Genomic DNA, 10076 nt, shown 5'->3' with positions numbered 1-10076 from the left:
GCCCAGCCTATAAGTGGCAATACCGTTGGTTTGTCCCGTCGCCAAGCAGAGTGACGTCGTTGGTTTGTCCCGTCGCCAAGCAGAGTGACGTTGTTGATTTGTTCCATCGCCAAGCAGAGTGACGTTATTCGAATTTGTGTCAGCATATTCTGCATTGACACAATGCATCTTATTATGATTGACGTTGCATGACATTTCATGCACTCTAACTATAGTAGTTGAGATCTGATGATTTGATGTTGATAAACATCGTTTTGTGTTTTGATGATTGAATTGTGTAAGAGATTCGATAACATGCTATGCATATACCTTAGGGTAGGCAATACATGACTTATATGTATATATACAACATATATATATACCCCCTTTATCACATGCTGTTTGTATTATCTATTTTATTTCGTGAGTTGACCCTAGCGCCTTGGCTTTGTTTGTATGTTTGTGTTTGGGCGGTCGGCCTGCTGCCAGGCGTCCGTCAGCCGGTTCGTGATGATTCGTTGTGCGGGAAAGACCCGGAGCGAAATGACTATTACTGAAGCTTTCGACGAGGACCCGGACTCCATACCTGATCGAGGAAGGGTCGATGATGGAAGTATAGGGTATGGGTGTTTAGAGCCTACTTGTAACACCCCGATTTCGGTGGCGTCACTTTAGTAACCAAAAAGAAATTAAAGCGGAAAAACGTGAATTTTTTTTTTTTCGATAATAGAACCAAAGACTGAAAGAAATAAACTCCCAACGAAAGATAACAGAACTAATATATATTATAAATACAGCCCCCCGCTGTAAGTAGCTAACCACGTCACGAGTAAAACCTCCAGTGACGGAAAGTGAGAGAAGTGTAACGCCCGTAGGCAAAAGGTACAATCCAAAAGAAAGGTCAAGTGTCTGCAACACTGTCCCTCAAAATAAGAATAAGTCAGCCCAAAACGGCCCAAAACAAGACCTCCTAGTCCAACCAACTCTCTGTGATTCCCGTAGAGAAACCACACAAAAAGCTATAGGTGGGAAACTACCCTGTCCCCAAAGAAACAAATGATGTTCAGAGCTAAGACTCTACTCCTACACTAATCCCATCTCGAGGAGCTCACACTAACACTCAATCCTACATGCTAGCGTGATCGTCGTCCGAATCTGAATCCAGAACGACCTAGTCTATGTACACCATCCGTCCTCCTCTCGCAACCACGATGCGCTCCTGTTCCAGCATCTCAACCCTAGTTCCCCCCGAAGGGTGAACCATCGTGAACCAGCCCGCCAAAGACATCTGACAAAGGGCGTAGTCCGCCAAAGCACACACAGAAGACGCGAGGGTCAACTCCAAAGAATTATGTAAATAATACCACCAATAGATATAGATAAGAGAATAGCCACTTAGGCTTATAGCTAGGGATAACATCCTAGGGTTGTATATTTCACAATGAATATAAACGCAGTAATAACAGATAGCATGCATCAAATAGGATTAACAATTATCAATCACACTCAACAACTAAGTCAGTATGCATGTTGCATGAAATGCAAATGACGGTTAACCCAGTTAACCAAATGCATTCCGGAAACGGATGGACATCAACGGATCAATCCTAGCACCAGCAACGGTGGGACCATTTCCGCCCGCGTGCCCCTTACACCACACAAAGGTAGCCAGATCAGCCGTAACCCGTAGGTCTGCCATTTCGGTCTGCTACAAGAGTCGTCTACAAACGCCTCGGTTTATGACTCCGGTCTTATGACCATTTTGGAAACCGACGACATTTTGGAATTCACCGAGGTCCGGTATCACGCCGTGTATTAACCTCCTATGTATGCATGAATGCAATGTGATTAGCCAAACAACGTCTCCGACCTCACTCGACACGTCGCCACGTGTTCTAGCTAACTTAATGTCTCTATAAAGAATACCCTAAGGTAAAAGTCGATTCTGCGACAAAATACAATAATCATAAAATGAGTGCAACCACTCACGATAACTCTTCGAGTTTATCAATGCTCACACGAAGTCTCACGCTTCAGTGGAGTCTCACACATTCACAAAGTCTCACGCTTCAGTGAAGTTTTATGCTTTCACGGGGTCTCACGCCCAGTGAATTTACACACTTGCACGAAGTCTCACGCTTCAGTGAAATTCCATGCTATTCACGAGGTCTCACGCCTCAGTGAAGATCCATGCTTTCCACAAGGTCTCACGCCTCAGTGGAGTATCCCGCATTCACAAGGTCTCACGCCTCAGTGAAGCTTCATGCTGTTCACGAGGTCTCACGCCTCAGTGAAGATCCATGCTTTCCACAAGGTCTCACGCCTTAGTGGAGTATCACGCATTCACAAGGTCTCACGCCTCAGTGAAGCTTCTCGGCACATCCCTTGGATGGCTAAACAAACTGCTCCCAGAGCGAATGAGTATCAACATACTCAGAACTCACAATCTTTCTCAACCCTTGGATCCGACGACACTTCTCGCTTTCCACAACTAAGATTCAATCCTCAACTTGCATTCGAGATTTTTATCGTTATTTAAAGGTTTAGAGGTTGTTTAATGTCTTATGAATTTTCCTTATAAAATAATATCCTTTTAGTCTTATCGCAAATCTTATGAGTCTTCAACATCCACCAAAATCCCAATTAACTCCCCGAGAATGTCTCGATCCATCATAACCATAACAAGGCCCGAACTCCATTCGTCCCGTCAAACTTTCTCAAACTCTCAAAATAAAATCGGCATGACTTGCCCGTTATTCTCACTCCTCAGTACCACAGATATATGTGAAATAACATAGTTAAATAAACGCAATCCAATAAGCATAAACAACATATTCCGACACATCCTAGATTAACCATTTTGCACATAACATATGAATCATTTAGCACACAATATCAAGACATCATGAAATCAACAAGCTCGGCCGAAGCCTCATAAATCATTTCAGACATTCAGCAATTAAGTGCATAACACATAAATCAAGTCGAATTCGTCGACACCTAAAACATTATCTAGTAATTCAGAGAGTAGCCCTCACCTTAGCCAATTTCCAGGGTTCTCTTCAAACGCTCCTTCACAATCAGCTCCTCAATCTTTCCTTCACAATCTCCCCCCTCGAATCCACAAAGTTCCTTGTTCTTCGGGAAATTCCTCAAAATCACCTTTAAAGCAAAACCACAGAAATACTATCAAAATCTATCGGAAACTAAGCTATCAATGCTCACTAAGGTTACCCGAAGTAATACATACTCCGAGGTACGATAATCTAGCGCGAAAGGACAAGTTTTCGGAAAAGGAAATTTTCCTCCTCCCCCCTTAAAGGGCTCGGCCACTTTAGGTAATTAGGTGGTTCGATTTTTCTTCGATCAAACTTGGTTCCTAGGTTATTATTAGTCGTAACTAAGGGTATTCTAAACTCGGAAAAATTATCAGATCGAAAACTGTCGCAGGGGTATTTTGGTCAATATTTTTAGCTCAGAATTTCAAAACTGAAATCTCAAAATGCAAATTGGATGGGGACGTCACCAACGACGTTTAAGACAACTAATCCTACTAGCACTAAGCTAAGGCGATAGTTTTCAGCCCAAAGGTTGCGACTTTGCTTAAAAATGGGTATTTGATGCTAAAATTGATTCCGGCGGAATTTCGGCGACATAACGGAAAAACTAATCCGGCAGAAGTGCTCTTGGGCACGTAGGGAAGATGTTTAGACATAGAAATCAAGCTATTTGGACAATTTTCCAAAAACCTCAAAACTTTGAGCTCAGAAAAGTATAGAGAAAAGCTATAGAAAAAGCGATCAGAGGTAAGAATTAGCGACTATACCTCGACACCTTGAAGTAGCAACTGTCGGATCAACGATCAAGCAAGAAATCAAGAAAATCTTCTTCTCCTCCTCTCCTCTTGGCCGCGGGTTGTGTGTGTGTGTTTGTGAGGTTTTGTCTCAAGCTTCAACATATATATATAGGGAATGAAATGGAAGATATTTAGCAGGGATCGGATAAGTATGAATAGATATTTATCAAGATTGGATAAGTATGAATAGATATTTATCAAGATTGGATAAGTATGAATAGATATTTTGAGAAGATATTTTGTAAATCGGTACAGATTTGTTTAGATATCGGAGGATTTAGCTCATAGTGTTAAGATAAAAATATGAGAGTGATTTCCGATTCTTCCTACTGATTCCAAGGTATTCTAGACACGATATTCTCCCCCCTGAATCTTCTAATTCTTCAAAGAAATATCGGTATGATTTTTGGTTTTCGAGGCTTGTTTTTAATGCTATATATAGAGGTTGGCAAAACGCGGGAAAATGAAAGTTTCGCGATTCCGATATTTCCGGCTTCATTCTCCATGAATTCTAAGATAGGTTTTGGCGACATAATACCAAAACTCAACAGAGGTTTCCTTGTATTTTAGGTGACTAATGCAAAGTCGGTGTAAAAACTATTTTACCCGATAAGTTACTTTTTGCATCGAATGTCAGAATAGAAAACTTCCTTCTGATGAAAGATTGAAATCATCAAAAGAAATGGGTGTACGCGTGTAGAATCTTCATTTGAAGCTCCGAATAAAAAAAGTCTTCATCTTCGGTTGATTCTAGGGTTTTGAAATACCAGGGTTTTAGTTTCGGCAAACTTCCGATGATTGGAATCGGACGTTCGTAGATTCTAGAGTTTCGCCTCGAAACGATTGTGATATATGGAAAAAGAGAAGTTCTAACATTTCTCTGAAGATTTTTGGAAGAAATTCCTACAGTGTTCCAAGGGTGGAACATAGTCTTATTTCCTAAGGTTCTTGTCCTAGGTTTAAGCGAATCGATCCTGCTATACCTTTTATCGATTTTGATACAATCCTTAGTCTTTTCCTGAACTTTCTCCCTCATAAATTTATTCCTTCCGATAAACTCTTGTTCAGGTTTTCCTTCACGATCCGTCAAGCCTAATCGTAAATAGGATTTTATTCACTTACTCTAAACTCAAAAACTTGGGTCTTACACTACTAAGGTTGGGTGTTAGTGTCATAGCTCTGATTCGTCATTTGTACTTTTGGGACAGGGTAGTTTCCGACAGGTTGCTTTCGGTGTGGTTCTCCGTAGATGGGAATCGCATGGAGTAGTCGGACGTAAGAAGTCTTTTTTTTGAAGCCGTTTTGGGCTGACTTACTCTTCGGAGGACTGTATTTATAAAACTTATGACTCTATTTATGAGTCGCACTTGTTTGCCGTTGGGCAATACTTTTAGTTACTTGATGTTACTTTCCGTCACTTGAGGACACTCGTGACGATGTTTTTAGTTACAGCAAGGGTGTGCTTGTATTGTATATTAATCGCTGTTAATCGCGATTGGGATGAGTCTTTATATCGACAAGTCTTTTTTTATTTAAACAAAACAAAAAAAAATACCTGCTTTTCCGCTTTATTTTATTCTTGAGTTACTAAAGTGACGCCACCGAAATCGGGGTGTTACATAAGCTGTTGTTAAAATCCGCAAGTGTACGAATCCACCCGCTTTTAATCGTCGAACCACATGGATTGTGAATGAATGAATTCGGTTCAAGCCTTTAGTATGAAGGTTTGTTTTATTGAGATGATGAAACGTCGAAGTAGTAAAAAGGGAAAATAAACATAAACTCAAAAAAGAACATGCTTTGGATCCTTCCTCAACTAGCCAATTTAAGCACATCATTCTAAGCACATGAACTCATGGATCTCTCCTTCTTGTTCTAGCCTAATTGACCATCTATCGATGCCTCACATAGATAATCCTCTCAAGTCAAAAGATAGGCTCAATTCCTTGACAACCCAAACATTTTCTAAAGGCACTAAGCATGCAATTCAGGCCAACAAACCCCAACCCTTCCTCTATTCCTAGTAGCAAGCATAGAAGGGGTAATCCCAAATCGGTTCCCTAATCTATAACAAACTTCCGTTCTGATTATAGAAAAGCATGAAGCAAGCATGGATACAAGCTTAGATTGATATTCAAAAAATGGGATTCAAGGAAAGAAGAAGATCATGTGGGAAAGAACTTAAGATTATAACTCAAATATGAAAAGTCTTACATGAAAATCAAAGCATAAGAAGAGAGATTAAGCCATGCTTGGCTAAGAACCTGAATTACAAGCTTGGAAGCCTTCTCTCACTCTCCTAGATGTTCCTCTCCTTCTAAACTTATGTAAAAATGGAATGGGTACAAAAGAAATGACTAGAATCATATATATAGGCAAAAATCATGAGTTTGGGTTGTTCCGGGCGCTCAAGCGCCAATAAAGCATGCCTGAGCGCCAATTCAAGGTGAAAAAATGGCCTCTGGATAGGCGCCAATTGAGCATGCCTAGGCGCCAATTCCAAAATCCTGGAACAGGGCAATAGGTGCCTAGGCCCCAATGGAGCACGCCTAGGCGCTCTAAACACGTTGGAAAGTCCCTTGATCTTCATTTTAACTCCTCTTTACTCCTCTTTAAGCCTCCATTCAATTCTCCAAGCCTCTAGACCTTCCCTTTTCAGCTAATTCAACCTGAAACCTTGATGAACAAGCTTGGAAAATATCTTGAAACTTAAAGGTCAGTTTTGCACAAAGGCCCTCAAAACAAGTGGAACTTTCAATAACCTCTTAAACTAACCTAAAATGCAACTAAAGTCCCTAATAAAATCTGAAATTACCTAAGTGAAGCAAAAACACAAAGAAAGATAAAAATGCATGAGAATGCATGAAACATTACATGAGACTCAAGAAAAAGACTCAAAACTAGCAAGGAAAAACCCTAAAAACATCATATAAATTCGGGTCATCAGAAGCTTCTGCTGATAACTCCCTGATTGGTCCCAATCAAGATGATGTGCCTGATGCTAGGACTTCTGAACCTGAAGATGTTCTTGATCAATAAATTTCTGGAAAGGTCCACTGCTCATGAAGATTAAGATTTACCCACTAAATCTCATGGTTCCTCTTCTCCTTCCAAAGAGGAAGATCCAGTGCATGTATCCACTAATGAATCTCAGTACAAGGAATCATGTCAGGCCCCTGCCTCTGTTCAGAATATCTCTGATGATGATTCTGATGATGTTCCATTGACTGCTTCTCTTCCTGATAGTGTTGCTGCCAGGATCAAGAGAAAAAGAAGGGTTCCTGATGTTGAAGAATCTCATGTACCAAAGAAGAAGTCCAAGACCACTCCAGCGACTTCCAAGTCTAAGCAAAGAGATGTGAAAGGAAAAAGTAAGCAAAAGGAGGTTAAAGCCAAGAGTGCCAAGAAGAAGAAGGTTCCAGTTGCTGCTGAGGAATCTGGGTCAGATGTTGAGGAAGATGTCGAGGACATCTTGCCTTCTGAGAAGAAGAAGTATGCAGGGAAATGCATTCCTCAGAATGTCCCTGCTGTTCCTATTGACAATGTGTCTTTCCATGATGAAGGTAATGTCCAGAAGTGGAAGTATGTGTGTCAACGCAGAATTGCCAAAGAAAGGAAAGTTGGCTCTGATGTGCTTGAGTGCAAGGAAGTGGTTGCACTTATTGAGAAGGCTAGACTGATGAAGACTATTCTCAAGGTGTGAAGGTGTTACGAAAGACTGGTGAAGGAATTTCTGGTGAATCTGTCTGTGGAAGTAGGACTTTCTGAAAGTGTTGAGTTCAGAAAAGTGTATGTGAGGGCTAAGTGTGTTGAGTTCTCTCCTGCTGTGATCAACAAAGCACTTGGTAGAAGTGATGTTGATTTTGTTGATGAGGAATTGTCCTTGGATGTGGTTTCCAAGGAGATTACTACTGGCCAAGTCAAGAAGTGGTCCATCAAGAAGTTGTTGTCCACTGGAAATCAGAGTGTGAAGTATGCATTCCTTAACAGGATTGGGGTTGTGAATTGGGTTCCTACCCAACATACTTCTGGATTTTCTGCTACTCTTGCCAGATTGATCTACAGAATTGGCACTTCAATTGATTTTGACATTGGATCTTTTATGTTTGGGCAGACATTGAAGCATGCTGGCACTTGTGCTGTGAAGTTGTCGGTCTCATTTCGATCTCTTCTTACAGAGATCATCCTCCAGCAGCATCCTCAGATCATCAGGGCTGATGAGGTTGTTATGCCCAAGGGTGTTCCAATTACCCTGGATCATCGTTTGTTCATGGAGCTGCATGTTGTCACGCCCCCTTCCATAAGTGACGAGTTCGCCCTACTCTATCACTTAGGAGTGAGCACGCGACGTAAAATAGTGAACTTTTTTTTTTTCTACTTACGGTTGTCTTGTTAGATCGGGATCGCAAGAGTAAAGTGTACTCGAGCATTCCCTTTTCATCCCCAGGTAATCGACCTCTTAACCTAAGAATGCGAAGAATAATGATGCAAACCACACGAAACATACATAACATGCATAGTTGGCAGACGGATCCACTGCATAAGTCTACAGACAAACAGACAACACATAAGGAGGACATAGAGCCCTCAAGCACATAGTCTGGTACAGATAATCAAAATAGAGAAGTAGAAACATAAAGCATCATCATCAGAAACTCGGACCATACGGCTTCATCCCCTCGGATCTTCCTCCTCCGGATCCTCTTCATTGACTCCCCCACCGGCTGCAGGCACTGACACTGGCTCTGACATAGGACCCTGCTCTGACTCTCTGTCTCCGGACACCTTGCCTCTCTGGAATTTGCGACGGTAAACTCTGGCATCTCGGGAGAATCTAGGGGATCTCACCCGCTTGCGGGTCGTGACCCAAAAGCAAGACAAGTTCCTCCAGGGCGGAGGAGATCCCATAGACTCGTAGGTCTGAGGAACTCTCTGATCAGGAGATCCCTGTGGACTCACAACGGTGACTGGTACGGCTGGGACAGGCTCTCCGGTCTCCATAGGCTCGCCTTCCTGTGGGGGCGGCACCTGTGGACTGCTTGGACTCTGTGGACCAACATGCTGAGCATGGGTCGGCAGGAAGAATGAGAACACCATAGGGAGCGTCACGGGAAAACCGATATGCCCTGCTCTTGGATCCCTGCACCACAAAATTGTGAGTCCCTGATAAAAGTAGTATCCTGTGACTGGGTCAACATGCCAGCCAGCACGGGACGGGAAATCAGCGTGGATCGCGAGTGTAACGCCCCGAATTTGGGGGTCACCCTAGTAACCTGATAAAATAAATATGCAATGTTTTCCAAAAGGATTTATAAATCGAATATATTTTTTTCTTTTAAAATGTTTTCAAAACATGTAATGCCTACTCCCAACAGTAAATCGAATCTACATCACGCCTTGAACAAGGCAAGTTCCCGAATGCATGAACGAAAGGACAGAACTACAAATCTAACGAATAAAATCAGATCCAACAAAGAATTTGTTATGCCACGACACCATAATCCGACCTACTCCCTACGTTCTCCTCACCGGGGAACCGCAGGAAAGAGATACATCAGAACCTACCCAAAACTCAAATGCAAATTCCTAAAAATTATTAGGCAAGCTTAAACCAATAACGGTAAGCTCTCTAACCCAAGGCTCTAGCCTTAAACTCGACTCTACTCTTCATGTCTTCCACTAATCTTCAAGTCTTAAGCTCCAACTCGTACAAAGGTCAAGCTTCATCGAGGGTTCTCCATCGCCTAATAGCGTTAAGCGCCCAAACAACAAGTAGCAAATAGAAAGGGTTAACTCCATGCCATTACCACGTATGAAAGAGAAAAGCATGCTATTCAGATATAAGTGCATAACGTGGCACATAAGCTAACAACCTAATTCAAGATAGATGACGACATATATTCAACTATATAGATTTAAATCAACTATCAACAACCTCAACAATATTTCTACTCAGATATCAGCAACTTAACAACATATATATTAACTCAGATATCAACAACTTAACAATGTAACATTTATTCAGACATCAACTTAACAACATATATACCACAAATAGATAAACTAACAATATAATCCAAGATAGATATCAATAGGAGCAGCAACATAGAATTAGACCAGATATAAACAACTTCAACAATATAGAATCAAATCATATGACAATAACCTCAAATCAGATATAAACGATATCACAACATATCATCAAATCAAATATAAACAAAATCACATCAAATCAGATATC

At 41.3% G+C, this 10076-nt stretch overlaps 1 protein-coding gene across 1 annotated transcript; it reads left to right on the top strand.

The window, feature by feature from the left end:
* The first annotated feature begins 6168 nt into the window (after window positions 1-6168).
* On the top strand, window positions 6169-8434 carry LOC130712625 (uncharacterized). The gene is made up of 4 exons (XM_057562448.1): window positions 6169-6177; window positions 7008-7398; window positions 7594-8097; window positions 8232-8434. Exons 1-4 carry the CDS (start codon window positions 6169-6171, stop codon window positions 8432-8434), a joined length of 1107 nt encoding a protein of 368 aa, XP_057418431.1.
* The last annotated feature ends 1642 nt before the right edge of the window (window positions 8435-10076 follow it).

The sequence above is a fragment of the Lotus japonicus genome, chromosome 4 (genome assembly GCF_012489685.1).
Source record: "Lotus japonicus ecotype B-129 chromosome 4, LjGifu_v1.2".
Classification (NCBI taxonomy): Eukaryota; Viridiplantae; Streptophyta; class Magnoliopsida; order Fabales; family Fabaceae; genus Lotus; species Lotus japonicus.
Note: the sequence above shows the minus strand (reverse complement) of the source record. Positions and strands in the feature narration are given on the sequence as shown.